Genomic DNA, 21,128 nt, shown 5'->3' on the forward strand with positions numbered 1-21,128 from the left:
GTCAAACTCATTTTAGTTCAGGGGCTACATCAGCCCAATATGATCTCAAGAGGGCTGGACTAGTAAAATACTAACAGTGAAAAAACTAAAATTAAATTATGATAATGTTTACATCTACAAAAATCTGAATATTATGAACAACTGAAAACATCTTACGAAAAACAAGCACAATTTTAACAATATTATGCCTTGGATTATGAGTTTATCCTTTACACATGTGCCTTACAACTTACATTACAATTAAAAATGCACAAAACATTTAATAACAGGCAGAATATTGGTAAAATTGCATTTACTTATCTTAAGACATTTCAGGTTATTCACATTTTTTGTAAAAGAATAGTTTGTTAATATAAACATTTTCATGTAAATTTACTTTTTTACACTAAAACAAAGAGAAAATTGGCTGTTTTCATTATTTATAGGTTTAATATGATAGTGTTTTACTGGTCTGACCCACTTGAGATCTAATTGGTCTGTATGTGGACTCTGAATTAAAATCATTCAGACATCCTTGACTCTGTGTCCGGGGATCGGGTCGTCGAGCCCCCTGCCGTCGACTGCCACCCAATCCACATCGCACCCGGCCCCTACGGCTCCCTTGGTGGGTGGTGGATCCTCCGGAGGGTGGGCCCATGTCACTCCTTTGGGCTGAGCCTGGCTGGGCCCCGTGGGCAAAGGCCCAGCCACCAGGCGCTCGCTTACGAGCCCCAACCCCGGGCCTGGCTCCAGGGTTGGCCCTGGCTGCGCCGTACCGGGCAACGTCACAATCTTCAGATGTTTGTTTTCCATAGGGGCTTCTGAGGGATGGAGGAGGAAGGATGGAGTGTGAGATTGACAGACAGATCGGTGCAGCATCTGCAGTGATGCAGTCACTGTATCGGTCGGTTGTGGTAAAGAAGGAGCTGAGCCGAGAGATGAAGCCCTCGATTTACCGGTCAATCTACGTTCTGACCCTCACCTATGGTCATGAGCTTTGGGTCCTGACCGAAAGGACAAGATCCTGGATACAAGCGGTCGAAATGAGTTTCCTCCGTCGGGTGGCTGGGCGCACCCTTAGGGATAGGGTGAGGAGCTCAGTCACCAGGGAGGAGCTCGGAGTAGAGCCGCTGCTCCTCCACATCGAGAGGGGCCAGTTGAAGTGGCTCGGCCAACTGTTTCGGATGCCTCTTTGACGCCTCCCTGGGGAGGTGTTCCGGGCATGTCCCGCCAGGAGGAGGCCTCGGGGAAGACCTAGGTCACGTTGGAGAGACTATGTCTCTCGGCTGGCCTGGGAACGCCTCGGGGTCCCCCTGGAAGAGCTGGAGGAGGTGTCTGGGGAGAGGGAAGTCTGGGCATCCCTGTTAAGACTGTTGCCCCCGTGACCCGGCCCGGGATAAGCGGTGGATAATGGATGGATGGATGGACATCCTTGATTGTTAATTTCTTCAGTGTAATTTTTGCATTTCACAAATTCATCCAACGGGCTGGATTGGACCCTTTGGCGGGCTGGATTTGGCCCCCGGGCTGTATGTTTGATACCTGTGGTCTACATGGACTTCACCATATTCTCCACTGTTGCGTCTTTACTATAATGAACACCACATGTTCTGTCCAAACGCCGTCGGTCATAATCGCAGTGACAGAGGAGGTTCTACCCACGCGTCACTTCCATCACATCAATCAGAGCTGGAGTCGATAAATACAATGACTTCAGAGAAATTTCACAGGAACAAGTCAGTTGTTGCAGATTTTAGACGAAGATAAAACCCAGATGTTCCTGTATTTTTGCTGTGAAATGGATTTCATAATTGTGGAAGAGACTGAGGATGAGGAACATCTGAGAGTTTGAGTTTTCAAGGTAGAGGAGATTACTTCACTTATTCATAAAATCTATAAATGTTCTTCCACAAAGTTAAAGATCCATATGATAGTTTCAGTTGTTGCTGTTAAACATCAGATGTAAAACTATGACATTTAATTTTGCTGAAGTCGCGGTTTGGAGCCTGAAGATAAATCTTAATGAGTGTAGAACGTCATCGTCAGCAGAACCTCCAGAACCAACAAACAGAGACAAAACCCATGAGACGATGAAACTCAGTCTGTGATCTGAACATGGTCACATCATGTGACCTCAGTTTAATCCAGTTGTTGTTGTTGCGTTGTCGTGGCGACACATGGTGCAGATTAACAGTAACAGGAGCTTCAGTGTAACTACAGTCCATGACAAACTGTAATCAGCTTATCGCCGCCAGCTGCTGAATCTAGTCTTTTTTAGGGGGATTGTGATTTATTTTCTGTCCTAAACACAAAGAAATCATCTGTGAAACACATGAGACTTCCCACATCGGACAATGTTTAGACTCAAAAACAGAAAAATCTAACAACAATTGCATAAAACAGGATTATTTTAAGTATTATAAAAGTGCAGACCTGGAGCAATGATGTATTTGTGTCTGCAGACCTTCTGACATCTGTCGCTGATAAAACAGGTTAGATTTTTATTGATTTAAAGCTTTGGAAATAATGATTGGACCATCTGAGGTTACAGCCTCTGAAACGACCTGAGAGTTGTCGTTGGAATCGTTGGAAATATTTGTCTGTGTAGGTTCTCATTTTCCCAGGTCATCGTTCTTCTCGGTTCAACTGGACTGGTTTTGTCTCTCATCCAAGAGACTTCTTCAGTTCAGTCACTGAAGAAGTCCCTTGGATGAGAGATGAAACGTTTTCAAAAGCTTAACCAGTCCAGCTGAACCGAGAAGAACTACCGTTGGAAATATTATTAGAAATATTATTTTTAGATGGTTTTTAAGCCTTAGATCATCTTAAAATCGAATAGGAAATACATTTTTATTACCTCTGCCAAGGAACAGCGGACGTTATGTTTTCATCGGGGTTTGTCTTTGTCTGTCTGTCTGTTAGCAAGATAACTCAAAAAGTTATGAACGGATTTGGATGAAATTTTCAGGATAGTTAGTTTTTTTTCCTCATGTTTACACAAAACACAACTCATTCCTTCATCTCAATGCGCTGATAATTATTTCCAAAGCTCCAGATTATTATTATTCTTGTATGTGTTCTGACTCAGTGAATAAAAGCTGAAGTCAGGATATACATTCACTGCTTTGTATCTGATTATAATGTGAGTAATAATCAGATTATCCGTCATAATCTGCTGCTGTAGATGTCGCCGACTTTGTATGAACGTCATCGGTTCTCAGATGTTAGGTTTGGTCCTGCAGGATGGTTCTGGGAGGGTCTAGATGAGCAGGTTTTCTGCTGTTTTCCAGGTGGATCTAGAGCTGCAGATCACAAGAGGAACCAGGTGAAAGCTTCTCTGGAGAAGAGTCTGGAGAATGGGGTGAGTCCTCAGCGTGGACACAGAGTGGACAAAAGTAATGGGACAGAACTTGTATTCACTGAACTCAGGTGAATAGAACCTGTCCCAATACTTTTGTCCATATTGTAGCAGGAGTCTGCAGCTCGATGGTGGATGTTTGATTAATGATCCTAATGTTTGTGCTGATGAGGTTGTGGTTGTCCTCAGGTGTCTCCTCATCTGGACCTGACACTGAGTGAGCTTCAGGATCTGGCGACTCGGCAGCAGCAGCAGATCAACGTCCAGCAGCAGATGTTGGCCTCCAAGGTACGAAGAGACGATTCACACCTGTAGAGACGACAGACAGGATCCTGATGATGTGGACGTCCATGCCTCAGATCCATCACATTAAAACACACACAGTGACGTGACAATAGTAGACAAATCGATTCAGTCATACTTTTACCGCAGTAAAAGTAAAACAGTCCAGGCCTTTAGGATCTAGAAGTGAAACTCACATCATATTAAACTTATTCTTTATGATTTTGACCAAATGATCAAAAATAAGCACATTATGAAATCAGAGACAACATGTGGACTCATACGTCTTTTATCTAATTTTTTTTTTGTTTCATTGTTGTTGTCTCTTTGTATGTTTTACATGTTTTGTCTTGTTCTGTCTCTTTTTCCACTGAAGGGACTTTAACTTTACAGGATTCTAAAAAACCTTAGTGTGTTTCCACTGAAATTACTCCATTAAAAACTTTCCCTCGACCCCAAACTTTGCCTGATAAAAGTTCCTAGTAGGGGGGCGGGACTTTTCAGATTGCTGAATAGAGAGTATGCACATACGTCACTTCCCCCCTGGGCACGCCCCTCTAAGTCAGACTGAGTGGCAAAAATCAACCTGCTCAACATGACGGAGTATGGCAGTAAACACAGAGAGACTGGGAAAATGTGAAATATGAAATTAGATTAGGGACAATTGGACTCGACATGGATCAATATGAGCTACCAAAGAACAAGTGGCCCACGAACATTGACATATGGACAGAAATCGCATATCCAGACATCCAGGGTGTAGGGGATCATCACTATTTTTACCTGAAACAAATATACATGGTTTCATCATTACTGACAACCAGGGTCCAAAACTAGGCAGAGAACCAACTGATCCAAAGTGCATTTACAGTAGACCGTGTACTGACCCCAGTGAATATATGCATGATCTACTGGTACTGAAGATATTTAAGTCTAGTTAATATCAAGTACTTTATACAACACAGATACTTTGTACGAGCAGGGTACGACATTATTCTTGTAATATTATGGCTTTATTGTCGGAATATGATGACTTTAATCTCATAAACAAATGACATTTTTGTTAAATTATGAGTTTTTTTATAACTATGGCTTCATTCTCATAACATTGTGATTGTTTTTGTATTCGACTTTATTATCATAAAATTACGGGTTGTATATCAATATTTTATGACTCTATACTCGTAGTGACAAGTGTTTTTATTTTCTCATGTGGCCCTAATACGCTGTCGTAGCTTTATTCTCCAGTTCCCCCGTATTTGAAAAACTAGGTTAGCCTTAGTTTAAGTTAGTTTACAAATCATGTAGGAGCACAAGGTTCAGAATCACAAAATGAAGACAAAAACCATGAAAGATCTGATCATGAAACCAAGCGCTTTACCAAGAAGTAACGTTAGCCAAAACAATACATAATTTAAGGTATGATTTTACCCAAAAATACAGCATAAATTAATGTTACCTGACACGAAACGGGATTCACAGATCTAGGTTTGGTTTCCTGGATTTGTGGATCCATCCACTTCTCTTTTCTTTGTCTTTCGGTGCCTGTAAAACGATAGCTCCAACTGCTTTTCAAACCTGTTCATACAATCAATCGCACAACAGCTCTTTCCCATTTTTTATTGAATATTGTTCTTAAGTTTAGACAGTATTGAAGCAAATGCTGCCACTCATCTCCCTCTTTCTGCCACTCAGTGGGTGTAACTGCAGTGACTTCCGCCAGCGGTGATGTCACGTGCATATACCCTCTATTCTTGGGGTGTGTGCTGAAGAGCACTGATTGGTGGAACACACTGTCAGTGTTCTACTCTTCCATTCACCCTCCATGTTTACTCCAGTACAATCCAACTTGTTACCTCCACCAGGAGGTATTGTGATCGCTTTGCTTTGTGTGTTTGCGTGTTTGTTTGTTAGCAGGATAACTCAAAAAGTTATGGACGGATTTTCATTAAATTTTCAGGAAATGTTGATAGTGGCACAAGGAAGAAATGATTAAATTTTGGTGGTGATCGGGGGGGGGCAGATCTGTCTTGGTGGAGGTCTGCGCTCCCCGAGTGCTTTTCTTGTTTATTCTGTTTCTACAAGATTCACTTCATTTGTGTTTGATCATTAGGAAAATAGAGCATGACTTTGAGGTTCCTGGGAATGTTGGTGGAAAAGGGGCTTAATTTTCTTGATGTTTTCGTCTGGTTTCAATGTCTACAGTGATACATAAACTAAACATCTGTCCTAATGAGTGACTCTGGCTCTGGTTCAGGAGCAGCGCCTCCGGTTCCTGAAGCTCCAGGACCAGCGGCAGCAGCAGCACGAGGCGTCAGAACAGGAGCGACTCCGCCAGCTCCGAGAAAACGCCCACAACCAGGAGGCCAAGCTGAGGCGGGTCCGGGCCCTCAGGGGCCAAGTGGAGCAGAAACGCCTGAGCAACAGCAAACTGGGTCAGTGACAAACAGAAGTACAGCCGCAGGAGAAACCACACCATGAACACAATCGTTTAATGTTTAGTTTTTAATCACAGTCGACATGTGAACTGAGCGTCACAACAGAACCACAGAAGTTGAATTGGGTCTTACCAACATCTGTGACTACATGAATGTAAACATTTCAAGGCAAGGCAAGGCAGGTTTATTTATATAGCACATTTCATGTACAAGAAAATTCAAAGTGCTTTACATAAAACATAAAAGCATTACAGCAGAAGCAATAAAAAGTACAGGCATGAGAAAAACAACAAACAAACAAACAAACAAACAAACAAAATAATCTGATAAATAGATAAAACAGATAAACAGATAAAACAGACAAGCAGATAAAAACTTTTAGCTTAAAAGGAACAGTGCAGATCTGAACTGAAGAATTAAAACTCACATAAATATCTGACTGTAGGAAAACGAAAGCAGTGACAATAAAATATAGAAACAGCTGCAGCTGCAGATGATCTCAAACATTAGTCCAGTGAGTTTCTGAACATCTGACGTCTCTAAACCATCCAACAAGAACAAAATGTCAGCGCAAAATAACATCCTACAACAATATTACAAAAACCTAAAACACACACACAAAGGTAAAGGGATGAACATGTACAATGATAAAACAATAGATAATAAATGGAAGTTAATGGATCGTAAAGCAGTTTAGTTTTTAGTACAGGTGTCTCAGATCTACAATGTTCTGTGTTTGATTTTGTGTTGGATCTGGGCTTTTCTGTGTTGAATTTGTTTTCTCCATGGTTTCCTCTGGTTTCCATCATATACGTGGGTGGATTCCCCTGTCGGTGTCCTTGACCACAGTACTGGTGAAGATCTGGATTTGGTCCCTACCAATGATACCAATGGGCTAATGCTAATGCTAATGCTAGTTATTAATGGTAGGTGCATCATTATGTATTATGGCTAAAATGCAGAGACCAGGTACATATGATCTGCAGGAATTTTGAAAAAATGAGTTAACCTTTAAACTCAGTGATTAATCAGAATAGGACAAAATGGCGTATACATGTAAAACCAATGATGAAATAAAGGAAGGACCTGGAACATAAATAAAACCAGGGGAAGAAGCAGCTGGAGGTCTTAGTTTCCATAAATGCATTTAATGCACTTTTTATGGAAAAAAAAAAAATCACAAAAAACTCCCCAAATATCCAGAAGAATCATGAAGTGCTTTTTCTACTTTTTTGTTGAAGACGATGAGAAAACTTAGATGAAAATAACATCAGAACCATGTACTTCTTCTGTGTATTAGAGACATATCTTATCTACAGCGCCCCCTTGCTGGAGACAAAACAGACTGGAATATTCATCATAAAAAAGTTTATAAAAACACACATAATTCACATTTAAATTTTTGTGCCTTTTCCAGAGTTCACTTCAAAGTCGACTGATGTTTTACAGAACAACTGAATGTTAGAATTGTTAAAAGGAATAAACGTAAGGCAATGGGAATAACGCATCCAATACTTTACATCATCTTTAAATATCCCATCAAATTGTTTTTTTTTGTTTTGTTTTTTTACCAAAAAAAGTGACATCAACTCCCATGATCCCGCAGTACATCATGATGTCATATATGTCTCATTATTGTTTTACTTGAGAGACCCCTAGTGCCAGAAATTACACAATACACACTTATTTCTATTGACTATTGAGCATCAGGTCATCAAGTCAGATTTGATGACAGTGACAAACCATTAAATTCATTTCCTGTCAAAGCGCAGTTCTCAGACCGCTGGCGGCTTTTCCTTCTATTTCCTGAAGTAGAAACGTGACCCAGTTGGACACTGAGGCTAGCTGATGGTTTTCAGATGATGCTGGAGATAAATCAGGTCATTCACCGCTGTTTGTCCAGGATTCAGGGACAGTAACTCACACAGAAAACCACTGGACTGAAACAGATTCATGAACATGTTTCCTGTTTTTGATGTAAATGTGTAGAATAAACTGAACATGAAGCAGCTTTTCAGAGCAGATGGCGGCATAGGAAAAGTGAAGTGGATTTACAGATTATTAGATCAGGTTAAATGAGATCACATACATGTGACCCCACCAAAAGGTCATGATTATAGAAAAGACATTTACAATAAGCCGCTTGTTGTTCACATGTAACTGAGCTCTATTTATTTGTTTATGTATTTTTTAACTGAGCTTTAGATTCATGTCTGTTTGGCTCCATGTCACAACGCAGTGTTTTTATCATAGTCACATGACCTCAGAAAAATATTGAAAAACTGGTCATTTTCCTTTGATTATCAAAAAAATTTAGGAAAGAAGTTGCGCTATTAGTGAGTTGATCAACGGTTAATGATCCAAACCAGGGGTGTCAAACTCATTTTAGTTCAGGTTCCACATTTAGACCAATATGATCTCAAATATAATAACCTGTAAATAATAATCTAAGTTTTTCTTTGTTTTTGTGTGAAAAATGTAAAATTACATCGTGAATGTGTAAATGTGAATAACATCAAGAAATGTGAACATGACATTTCTCATGAAAAATAAGTGCAATTTCAGCAATATTATGTTTCATCTTATTAATAACACAATTTACATTATCACAGTTTAGTAATAGTAATATATTAATATTGTTAAAATTGCACTTATTTTAACAAACATGTTTGTTCAGGTTGTTCACATTTTGTTGTGAAAGAATAGTTTGTAAATATAAACATCTTAATGTAATTTTACTTTTTTGTACTAAAACAAAGAGAAATTTTGGAGTTGTCATTATTTATAGGTTATTATGATAGTATTTTACTGGTCTTACTCATTTGAGATTGAATAGGGCTGAATGTGACCCAGACAAACAATGAAGAAGAAACCTTGCTCATCTATTGGTTAATGCAGCACAACCTCCATTTCCATCACACGAAAACAAAACATGGAGCTGCATCATATTCTATATGTGAATGGTTTAGTTTGTCTTTACCCATAATGCCCTGCATTGGTAGTCCACTTCCCAGATTTGCATTTTTAGGTAGAAGAGAGTTGAATTACATTCACACCTCCGTAAACAAACCAGACTATCAGAGGAAATGAACTAGAGGTTGATTAAACAAGGCTGGAGGGAACGCGCCTTAAAGACCAATTATTCAGAAGCTTTGTCCATTATATGTAAGATAAGGTGACCGTTTATTAGTCCCACCAACAATGACATTTACAGTTACAACAGCATAAGGATAGTAATATTAATAAGTAATAGTAATAGTAATAAGTGTAAAAAATAAAAATAGTACCACTCAAATGAAACAGTATTAATAAATAAGTACAGAAAAATATACATATACGTAAAATGTGAAAAGTGTTTCAATAAATCTTGTATCTCACTGAGGGATTATACTCTGCCCCCTCACACTCCGGTAGTACAACATTGTAGTATTACTGTAGTGTTGGCTTTTTCAATCAGGAAGTGACCATAATTGAACAAATGGGGTGGAGCTACATGAGTTTGAGTTGTCAAACGATGGCTAATGCTACATGCCAGATTACTGACTCAGTAGAATGGTGAACTTCATCAAACGCTGCGGTAACAAAGTAATGTCACGTCAGTGGAGCCACCTGTCGGAAAAAAAGCATTTTATTTAATACTAGAAGCACTCTGAGAGTGCAGACCTCCGCTAAGGCAGATCAGTGGCCCCCACACCCCCCACACCCCTGATCACCACCAAAATTTAATCACTTGGTCATTGTGCCAGTATCAACATTTCCTGAAATTTTCATCCAAATCCGTCCATAACTTTTTGAGTTATTTTGCACACAGACAGACAGACAGACAAACCAACATTGACAAAAACATAACCTCCTTGGCAGAGGTAAACATGTGAGCAAGGGGCGACATGGTGGTGCAGTGGAAAGCACTCGTGCCTCACAGCAAGAAGGTCTTGGGTTCCTCCCACCATCCAAAGACATGCACTGATAGGTTAATTGATCAAGCTAAATTGCCCATAGGTGTGAATATGAGTGATTGATTGTTTGTCTCTATATGTCAGAACTGCAATGAACTGGCGACATGTCCAGGGTGTACCCCGCCTTCATCCATAAGTAGCTGGGATAGGCTCCAGCGACCCCCGTGATCCTAATGAGGATAAAGCGGGTTCAGAAAATGAATGAATGAATGAAAGTGTGAGCGAGCTGTCAATCACACCTGTCAATCAAAGCTTGACATGCAAACCTGAGATCTGATTAATGGATGAAGTCTGTTAATATGGACTGAATAAAATAGATGAGATCAGAATGAGTCCTGGAAAAAATAATTTACCGTAGTTAATTTTGAGAAAAGTTCCGTGTAAGTCAGTGGGAGCCAGTGGCCAGCAGTGGTATTACAACTTTTAAGATACTTGTGCATTTGCTTCATTTTGGAACTGAGGTCCATAAAACATGAAATTATACAGTGAAATACAATATTATTTGATGTGATACATGCCAATATTATGAGATAATGAGTTCTAGTCATCAAACTGCCTAGAACTCATCGACCTTTGTTACTTGATAATTTTTCACATCTTTTAAATGAGCAAAAATCCACCTTGGTGGATTTCATGGTCCAGTAGGTGTTGGTGTCGGTGGATGGCCTTTCTGGACCATAATTAGATTCATTATGATGTGACTCATGTTTCTTAGGAAGCGTCTGCTCATCATTTCCAGTCATTGGGCCACGTTTCATGTTTCCACCTCATTTCATTGTCAGCAATTTGAGCCACAGAATCAGAAACCGAATAAAAAAGAAACCAACAAACTCAGTGAGTTCCTGCTGCCTTCCCGTTTTAACCCAGACAATAGAAAGTATATGATGCCAGGTGGCCTTAGAACAACCAGAGGAAGGAGAATGACAACTGTAGATCCTTGTCAACTTTGGATCCTCACTGGCCGTAGACCCTTGAGGGCTTTAGATCCTCATTGTCAACTGTAGATCCTCATCAACTGTAGAATCCTTGTCAGTTGTAGATCCTCATGTTCTCGTCTATGTTGACATCAGTGGACGAGATCGAGCAGATGACCAGTCTGTTCCAGCAGAAGCAGAGGGAGTTGCTGGTTGCTGTGTCCAGGGTGGAAGAGCTAAGTGACCAGCTGGAGGCACTGAGGAGTAGCAGGCTGGAGCCCCCTCTTCCTCCTCACATCCACAGCACCTCCTCATCCTCATCCACAGTGGAGCTGGAGCGCCTCTATAAAGAGCTGCAGGTAATGGCATGTTTATTTCTATATTTATGGTCTACTCCACTGCTATGGTCTTCATCTTTCTACAGATGCTTAGAAGAGTTTTTCTGAATGTGAACCAGAGTTAAGGTCACCTGAACTGAAAAGACCAGGACTGACCAAGTGAGGTCATTTAAGTTCATGATGTGTTTCTGCAATATGAAGACACCACATTTACATTTTGGTTCTCAAGGTGGAAGTTTGGAAGAACCTCATCTATTTCTATTCTGTTGAGTTTGTCTCTGACCAATCAGCGGCTGTTGCCATGGAGCAGAGGCCAATCAGAGCTCTGTCTTGTCAATATAAAGCTCTGTCATTTCTGTTAACGTTACTTGGTTTCTTTCCATGCACAACCCTTGACCTCCAGCTGAGGAACAAACTGAACCAGGACCAGAGCGTTCGTCTGCAGCAGCAGAGAGACGGTCTAAACAAGAGGAACCTGGAGGTGGCAGCAATGGACCGGCGTCTGGCCGAGCTCCGCCAGCGGCTGTGGAAGAAGAAGGCGGCACTGCAGCAGAAGGAGAACCTGCCCGTCAGTTAAAAACATTTATCATCTCACACTAGAGAGCGTCCTGATGAGAGCACATGTAAAAATCAGCTTTATGTTCCTTCAGGTCCCTTCAGACAGCGTCGGCCCTCAGATCGGTATGGGATCCAGAGTGGCGGCGGTGGGGCCCTACATCCAGTCATCCTCTACAAGCTCTCAGGGTCCTCCAGTTCTGGCCCAGCAGGAGGTTCTGGTGAAGCCGGCATACCCTGATGGCACTGCCACCCTGCCCATGCCAGAGTCATCCATGAAACCGCCACCCCGACCGGCCAAACCCGCCTCAGGTACTGATCCTTGTGCAGGGCACTTTTTTAAGTGTGTTGGACTATGGGGATGTGATGACTGTGTATCACTGTACCGTATGATTCATAATCAACTCTGGTGCCCACTCTCATCATTATACTCTAGGTTGGCCATCACTAACTCTATGTAGGCAATTTCATTTGCATATTTTTGCGTATGAGGATGTGCTGGGTAAACTCCCCTCATATTTATGCAGACTCATGATGGAGACCTCTAGACCTCTTCAGCTTTGTTCTTCTAGTTGGATTTCTAACCAGGTTCCAAAGGTTTGTTCTGATCTGGATAAAAAAGCCTTTGGTTAATTTGCTCTTCATGCCTTCCAGAGCTCCTAGCATCTGAAAAATCTGGTCTCACGGGAGCATTTTAAAACTTTGCTAACTGGTCATTTAACTGTGAATGCTGAATGCTGAATATTTGATTTTATTCTTTCCTTGTCTCTTATGTTTGGATGTCATGTAACTAATGTGCCATCTTGGCCAGGTCTCCCTCAAAAATGAGGTCTTGATCTCAAGAGACTACCTGGTTAAATAAAGGTTAAGTAAATAAGAAAAAAATCCTCCACCATTTAAGCCCAAACCGACCAGCACTTTTCATCTGAGTCCTTTTAAATGAGTCCAATTAAGTCCAACTCTGTCTCATCACAGGGTTCAATTCGTCCAAAATGACCAAACTGTCCGACTGGAGCAGCTCATTGACCGGCTCCAGTGGAGGTCACAGCCATTCGTCCACCCTGCCCCGTATGTCCGGCCTCAGCTGCCGCTTCTCAGGTCAGTCCAGGAATCCATGGGTCGCTGAAGGTTCTGATTCTGGTGAGGCTTTTTAGTCCACTTTGTTTGGTTCTGAGTCGGAAGGGTGGTGGTGATATTGCATTATCTCCGTTGTAGGTGGTGAGACCGTCTCAGCCCAGAAGGGTCCCTCTGGGTCTGACACCCCACCTCCTGTCCCCTCACGGACCAATCACATGACTGAGAGCCTGCTCAGGGAGACTCAGGTAGAAACTGGCTCGAACCTCGTAATGATTAAAAAAACTATGCATTCATTACAGTTTATTATTGTTAACGGAAACTAAGACTATCAATGAAAAAGTACATTTATCAACTGACATAAAAATTCAGACATTCATTAAAAACACCAGTGATCCAAACCAAACAACCTCAGGATGTGAACTCATCGTCCTGTATGTTAAATTATTGCACTTTCTTACAAAAAAAATTAAGGTATTAATAATGCTTTTAGTCAAATGTGAGGCATTCTGTTTTTAACATCATTATCTTGCACGTGACCCTTCACTAACCAGGTTAAAGAGGTTGAAAACGGAAACTGAACCATGGATGTAAATATTTGTATAATTAACCATGTGATCTATGGTAAAAGCTAACATTAGCTCACTTAAATGACCTTCAACTATGTTAAACTAAAAGTCATAAATATTCTGTTATGTTTATTTGTTAACAACTAACAGTTTAATTAGAAGGAATCTAAATGTGATGTAGTTTTGAATTGTTTTAGATTTTTTAAATTTAATTTTAATTAAAATAATTGTAATGAAATGTATGAGGTTTGTGTCAGTTAATGGTCCATGCTTTTCTTTCTGTTCAGGTTTCAGGTAAATCTGGGTCCAAAATGGTGGCGCCACCACCAATCCCAAGTAAACCCAAACCATTCTCCTCGTCCACCCCCCCAACCTTCTCCAAACCCCCCTACAGCACTGGGACTTTCCCCGGTAAGGCACGACCAGTTGGTGGTCACCTCAGAGTTCCGGGGCCCTTGTCCAGCCACAGCCACACCCTCCCGTTGCCCCCCAAGCAGGAAAGCCCACCAGCTGCTGCCGTGCGCCCCTTCACCCCCGACCCTGCCGAGGCCCCACCCCCAGTACTGCCGAAGCCACAGACGGTGGCAGCTTCATCCATTTACTCCATGTACACCCAGCATAACACACCGGGGAAGGGATACCAACCGGGTCAGGGAACGCTGCCCCGCTGCCAATCACGAGGCTCCAGCACAGCACGAGGTAGATAAGATAAGATAGGATAAGATAAGATAAGATAAGACTTTATTGATCCCACCGTGGGGAACCTGCAGTGTTTAAAGTAGCAAAGTACAAGAAACAAAGTGCAGAAAAGACAGGCAGAAACATTCAAGAGTGAATTTGAAATATAAAAGAGTATCTGCTATTTCTATTCTGTTTTTGCACATATATACATATTATTTACATACTTACAATATAGTTGCACATGATATTGATGTTGATATGATATGGTGGGATTATTGTGAACTGTTATATATTCTGATGGCTGTAGGAAGGAAGCACCTGTGAATTGCTCCTTCTTGCACTGGGGGTGTAGGTGTAGGTCTAGTGCCAAAGGATCTGCTCAGGGCCTCTACAGTGTGATGCAGGGATTGGGAGGGGTTGGCCATGATGGCTGTCAGCTTGGCCAACATCCTTCTGTCCACCACCTCCTCAATGGAGTCCAGCGGGGAGTCTAAGACAGAGCCGGCTCTCTTAACCAGTTTATTTAGTCTGTACTGCCCAATTCCCAGCACATGACGACAAAGAGTACTTACCAAGAGGCCACCACAGTTTAGTAAAAAGTCAGAAGAGCCCTGCACTCTCCAAAGGACCTCAGTTTCCTCAGCAGGTGGAGGCGACTCTGGCCCTTCTTGAACAGGGCATCTGTATTGTCTACCCAGTCTCGCTTATTATTGACGTGAACACCCAGGAGTCCACAATCTCAATGTCCAAGCCCCTGATATTCACTGGTGCGTGTTGTGGGGGAGGCCTGCGGAAGTCAATTGCAATATCCTTGGTCTTGCTGGTGTTCAGTAGCAAGTGGTTTGGCTCACACCAGTCCACGAAGTGCGTGTTGACCCCCCCCAGTATTCTAGAACACAGACAACAATGGCGGTGTCGTCAGAGAATTTCTGCAGGTGACAGTATGTGGAGTTGTGCATGAAGTCAGAGGTTTATAAGGTGAAGAGGAATAGTGAGAGCGCCATCACCTGGGAGGGCCCTCTCCAGACTTGGGCTCAGGTTGATCACGTAGATCATGATAGCACTCGTACAAATGGTTTACTTTTATGTTTTAATTCATTTGACAGGAACAGGGCACATAGCAACCAATACCAATGGACTTTAAGCAGGATATACCAGCTGATGTCCATCTCTTTTCATTGCCTCACCGTGTTTCCCGATATATTTTTCAGCTTATGGTAAACCAGTCATCTCAACCACCGGGGGGCAGCAGTCCGCCAGCGCCGACAGCTCCGCCTTAACTTCTGGGTCTTCAGCGAATGAGGTTGACAGTGGTTACCCCAGTAACAGCGAAGGTGTTGGAGCAGAGACAGGAGAACGCTCCAACCCCCGACCGCTCAGCCCCACCAAGCTCCTCCCTTTCCTGTCCAACCCTCACAGGAATCCCAGCGATGCTGACCTGGAGGCCCTGCGGCGCCGGTTGCACCACGCCCCCCGGCCCCTGAAGAAACGCAACTCCATCACTGAGCCCGAGGGCCCCGGCGGCCCCAACATCCAAAAACTGCTCTACCAGAAGACCACACTAGCTGCCATGGAAACCATCCCCATGGAAACCATTCCCATGGAGACAGTCAGCCCAGCCGGCACGTACACCCCCAGTGAGGAAGTCAAGGGCGGCGCCGAGCATCACCCTACATCCAGAGTCGAGGACCAGCCCCTGGATGAGAGTCCAGAGGAAATCCTGACCCCACCCCCCCTGCCCCCTCGTGTACCGATCCCTGACCCCGCCTCCTGCCGCCCCCTGCCGCCTCCTCCAGAGGAACAAGACCAGGAGGAAGAGGAGGAGGAGGCCAATCAATCTGCTTCGACCCCTCAGGAGGTCTTTGTAGAGGGCTTCCCCCCTTATCCACCCCCACCGTACCCCAGCTGTGGGGAAGCAGAGCCAGGAGATGATGCCATCAATTTGCAGCCACCGGAGGTCACAGGGCAGGTCACAGTGCCACCGGTGAGTGTTAAGGTTTCAGGTGGATTATGATCAGATTAGATTCTGGATCAATGGATTCATGTATAAAAGACCACCCATCGATCCAAAACCTACAGACACTGGTCAGATCGACACCGAGGTGAAGGTTCTGCTTGTGTTTGTTTCAGGGTAAGAAGTCGATTCTTCGTAAAACTGGTTCAGACCCAATCAACCACAGCATTCGTGTGAAGTTCAACCCTCTGGCTCTGCTGCTGGACTCATCCTTAGAGGGCGAGTACGACCTGGTCCAGAGGGTCATCTATGACGTAAGTCCCACCATTGTCTGGTCTCGTACTGTCACTGATCTCAGGTCAGTGTGAATCAACTGTTCATGAATGATATATGAACATGTGCGTCCCACAGGTGGAAGATCCGAGCATGCCAAACGATGAAGGCATCACAGCGCTGCACAATGCTGTCTGTGCTGGTCACATCGAAATCGTCAAGTTTCTGGTTCAGTTTGGAGTCAACGTTAATGCTGCCGACAGCGACGGATGGTGAGTCAGAAAAACCTTGAATTGAACCTTGAAAAGATCCCAGCTGGAACCAGATCCGGTTCTTTGAGCCTTTATAGTTGCTTGTTCCACCTGTGACCTTTTCAAAGAACTGTTCAGTGGTTCTGTTCAGAACGTTTGCACCTTCTGAGGATTTTAACCAGAACCCAGAGGGGAGTTTCAACAAAACTACAACTGTTTTATATTCCAAGGGTTTCATTCATGTGTCTTCTACAACCATCTTATCTTATCAAGAACGTCTAAAGTTAAAACTTAGAGATAAGATGGAGACCTTCAAAACATTAAACCATGATCCACTGAATGAACTGAACATACTGATAATCCATCTTTTTAACCATCTGTGTCATTTGGTCCAACCTGGTCATGGTCTTCAGGACTCCCCTCCACTGTGCTGCCTCCTGTAACAACGTCCAGGTGTGTAAGTTCTTGGTGGAGTCGGGGGCAGCAGTGTTCGCCTCCACCCACAGCGATATGCAGACGGCGGCCGACAAATGTGAGGAGATGGAAGATGGATACGCGCAGTGTTCCAGTTTCCTCTACGGTGAGAAATGACACGACACAACATGACACAACATAACACAACATGACACACTGCAGATCCTCCCACACTCGGCTTCTTCACATCCTGTAACGTAAACCCACCTCATGTCATAAACCTCTGAGGTTCACCAGGGCAGGATGGTGACGGTTTGGTTTTATTTATCAACCTTCAGTTAACCAGGAAAAAGGACCTGTTAAGATAAAAAATCTCTTTTGCAGAGTGTCCTGGAAGAGCAGCAGCAGAAGTTACAGAAAGAAAATTCAGCCAAACATCCACAATAAAAACATACATAAAGAACAAAACCAAACCAATTGATTATTTTGTTGATTTTAGTGTTTTGCTCATTTTGATTTTAATTTTACTGATTACTTCATTCATTTTTGTTGATACCCTTCATTATTGTTTGTTTGTGTTGATTTTTGTTATCATTCTATTTGTGATTTGCTCATTTTGGTTCGAATTTTATTTTGTTGGTAAAACCACAAAATATATATAAAACAGAACCAACTGTTTAAAAGGCACTAAAAGTATAATCAACAATGATCCTTAAAAGCATCTCAAAACAGAACTCAATTCAACCAGTTAGAACAACATCTACATCCAGATTTTTCCTTTTCCATTAATTTAAAATAACTGTGAACGTATTTAAAGAGACCACTCCTTCATTTTTGTCTCCTTCTGTAGGTTGTTCCATTCAGTGGAACCAGAGCATTTAACAGGTTTCAATCTCAGTTCTATTCTAACTTATGTAACATAGAGATAACAGATCCTGGGACCAACAATGTGTTTTCATGGAGCCTTGGAAAAATTCAAGCAGGCTGTGGAAGCTTTATCAGTTCTTTATAAAACAGAATGATTTCAGAGGACAGTTCTGGGTGTTTCCTTGCAGAGGGGGAGTCACAGAGTCTATGCTGAAACTCCAACACCTGCCAGATGTTTTAGTTTGGGGTTTCTAAGGCCTGTCTGGAGGTTTAAGAGTGACATTGAGGTTCAGGGATCCAGATTTGAGGTTCAGCATCCACTGAGAGTTCATGGAATAAGGAGAACCATAGTTTCTAAATGTTATTCCATACTCCACAAGAACAGAGAAGTTTGTTTTCTCAAGGTGGAAACAACGATCAAGTTAAATTGTTCAGGATATTTCATGCTTCATGAGAAACTCTAGTACAGAACTCCTGGTTAGTCCTCCACTTTTCAGCTTTTCTGAAGGTCTGTTGGTCCCTGAGGCCTTCAATGGCAGCTCACTGATACTAATGTATGCTAATGCTAATTGCTAATGCTAATTGCTAGGCACTGTGTGTGTGTGTATTATGGGTAAAATGCAAAGACTGAGACCATTTTTCAATATGCATTCTTGTCTGTTCTTCCATTTTCACAATCTTGTTAAATGTCATCACTCGGGGCCCGGGTAGTGTTCCATTTAAAAGTTTGCACAAACCCAGAATGCATGGAGTATCCGGATGTTCTTCTTGTCTGCTAGCTTAAACCAAGGATGGTTTGGTTGGTGACTCTCGTAGACTTGGGTGGCAAATATCCCCAGATACATTTCGTCTACTCTTGAAGGCAACAGCGGGTTCTGTGATAACTTACCTCAGAAATGTTTTACTGAGTAGATGACCATCACCAGATGATGTGATATGATGTTGGAACATGTGCGAGAGGCAGAATAGCGAGAAATACAACTTAATTATCATGATATGGGGTTCAACAAAATTTGTTCCAGTTTTGAAGAATATACTAAATGTATCAAAAATATAAATGACATGTAAATAGTTGTACAAATGTATTCAAATCAAATTAAGTGACTTATTGTGGTGGATTGTGGGAATACATTAGGGAGCTGATGGTGGAAATACAGCAGAGCCAGTTCACAAGTATGCAGCCTGTTCTAATTACAGAGAGACTTGTGTTCTGAGGAAGTCGGTTCTCTGAGACCATTCTTACCAAGACCGTCTTTGGCGAACTTGATAATGAGAAACGGCGTAAATTTCCTTACGGGGATAGTAAAGCGAGTTAACCTTTATCCTTTTTCACCACACACAGTAGTCCTCAGACAGCACACGATAAAAAAGCTCTTCCTGGATGATGTGTTGAGAACAAGCTGTGAGAACAAAATGGCGTCATTTTGTTCCCTGGAAGACAGAACACATGTGTCTGTTGTTTCAGTGAAATATTGTGGAATGACCTTCAGTCGTCCTCTGACTCTGGTCTCTTTGCCGTGATCTGCAGGCGTTCAAGAGAAGATGGGTGTGATGAACCGTGGTGTGGTGTATGCACTGTGGGACTACGAAGCCCAGAACCAGGACGAGCTTGGCTTTAGTGAAGGCGACTGCATGACAGTGCTGAGGCGGGACGACGAGGTGGAGACAGAGTGGTGGTGGGCGCGATGTGGAGACTATGAGGGCTACGTTCCCCGAAACCTGCTGGGGGTGAGACGCTTACTGTCCTTCAACTGTCTTATGTCTTAAAAACCACACACATGTTCAGTGTTTTACAGATTAACTCTTCAAAAGCCTCTGAACCAACGCAGAAGAATCTAATGTTTAGTGAGTGAAGGGAATAAGACGCAGTTTTAGAATCAGATTTAAAGCAGCTCAGAGAATCGTGTTGTATCAGCTGTTGTAAAGCTCAGTGTTTAGTTCTAATAACAAATTGTTTAGCCTTTATTTTTTATACTTTATTTTGTTTTTATTGTACAGTTGTATCTGCGGATCAGGCAGAGGCAGAGGAGCCTGGCTTAGACGACGCCCACCAAAATAAAGGAAAACCTCTGCACTCTGTGGGTTATAAAAGGAGACGGCCCGTCCTCTGGGCTTCAACTGGACCTGTCTGTCTGTTAGTCTGTAGTTTCAGCACAAAGAATGTAACAGAGATTCAATCAGAAGAGAAAACTTTCCACCTGCCTCCTGCTGTAAGTGAATAAAACACTTTTACATTTATCAGCAGATTTCAGTGTTCAGCTTTTCCTTCGGTTTAATAATTCAGATCCAGTGTCGTAAAAGCATGAAGAACGTTCCATCCAAACTATTTGAAAAGCACAGGATATTTCAGACAGTAGAGACATTTTGAGGCCTCATTTTCTCATTGTTTGATTTTATTTTTTATACATTTTTAGAACATTATTTTGTTTAAATACCAAAAACTGCATTAATTTGGATCGGTTCTTCTATGTATCAATGGATGAAAAAGTTCAATCTGAAAAATGTACTGTTTTGAGTGAATTTTAAATATTTTGTTGTTTTCTTACAAAATGATATTTGGTATCAAAACCCAGTAAATAATACACATCAACATGGGTAAATTGACACTAGCAATGGTTTTTAATAGTGATGATGTGATTTCTCATCAAATCAATACATTTTTCTTTGCTAAAGAATGTCTAATATATGGCACTAATTAAATAAAAATTTGCATTCTTTAACAAAGATTTAACTCTTTTTCCTTTAGACTAAACTGTTAAACTGCTTTGGTTCCAAACTAATGTTAATTGCTGATACTATGGGCTCTATGCACAGTCCCACTACTTCCTGAACTTAAAGAAGCTCCTTTATTTCCTGTCTTTCATTATTGGACACACCAATTAATCCAGGTGTGTCTGACCACAGTAGTTACAACAAGAAGTAGCAGACACACCTGGATTAATTGGTGTGTCCAATAATGAAAGACAGGAAATAAAGGAGCTGCTTTAAGTTCAGGAAGTAGTGGAGCTGTGCATAGAGCCCATTGTACTAGTTAATGTTAGCTAAATTACACTCACCAACTAATGTTAACACGTCTTTATATTAGCCAACTAGGCAATGTTAGCATTAAGACTGACTGAAGTCTTTATCTTTACTTCTTTATGCTTAAAATTACCTTGAGGGTTAATTTGGCTGAAGTTAGTTTTCTGTATGAAACTGACATCATCATGGAGTAATTCAGCTTTC

At 42.0% G+C, this 21,128-nt stretch overlaps 1 protein-coding gene across 3 annotated transcripts in view; it reads left to right on the top strand.

Moving 5' to 3' along the window:
• The window catches only part of tp53bp2b (tumor protein p53 binding protein, 2b), a 34,502-nt gene extending 14,358 nt beyond the window's left edge, over positions 1–20,144 (top strand). The window contains exons 4-18 of one of the 3 annotated variants that reach the window (XM_030156459.1): positions 3,270–3,340; positions 3,527–3,625; positions 5,877–6,054; positions 11,084–11,286; positions 11,669–11,833; positions 11,916–12,132; positions 12,796–12,960; positions 13,036–13,142; positions 13,751–14,144; positions 15,356–16,128; positions 16,275–16,412; positions 16,510–16,643; positions 17,036–17,202; positions 19,432–19,631; positions 19,902–20,144. In XM_030156459.1, the coding sequence (XP_030012319.1) occupies positions 3,270–3,340; positions 3,527–3,625; positions 5,877–6,054; positions 11,084–11,286; positions 11,669–11,833; positions 11,916–12,132; positions 12,796–12,960; positions 13,036–13,142; positions 13,751–14,144; positions 15,356–16,128; positions 16,275–16,412; positions 16,510–16,643; positions 17,036–17,202; positions 19,432–19,631; positions 19,902–19,943 (3,053 nt within the window). In that variant the 3' untranslated portion in view covers positions 19,944–20,144. Of the gene's footprint in view, positions 1–3,269; positions 3,341–3,526; positions 3,626–5,876; positions 6,055–11,083; positions 11,287–11,668; positions 11,834–11,915; positions 12,133–12,795; positions 12,961–13,035; positions 13,143–13,750; positions 14,163–15,355; positions 16,129–16,274; positions 16,413–16,509; positions 16,644–17,035; positions 17,203–19,431; positions 19,632–19,901 lie in introns of all 3 variants that reach the window. The other 2 variants (XM_030156383.1, XM_030156532.1) reach the window with 2 other exon arrangements.
• Positions 20,145–21,128: the final 984 nt, after the last annotated feature.

This window comes from Sphaeramia orbicularis, chromosome 1 (assembly GCF_902148855.1).
Source record: "Sphaeramia orbicularis chromosome 1, fSphaOr1.1, whole genome shotgun sequence".
Lineage (NCBI taxonomy): Eukaryota > Metazoa > Chordata > Actinopteri > Kurtiformes > Apogonidae > Sphaeramia > Sphaeramia orbicularis.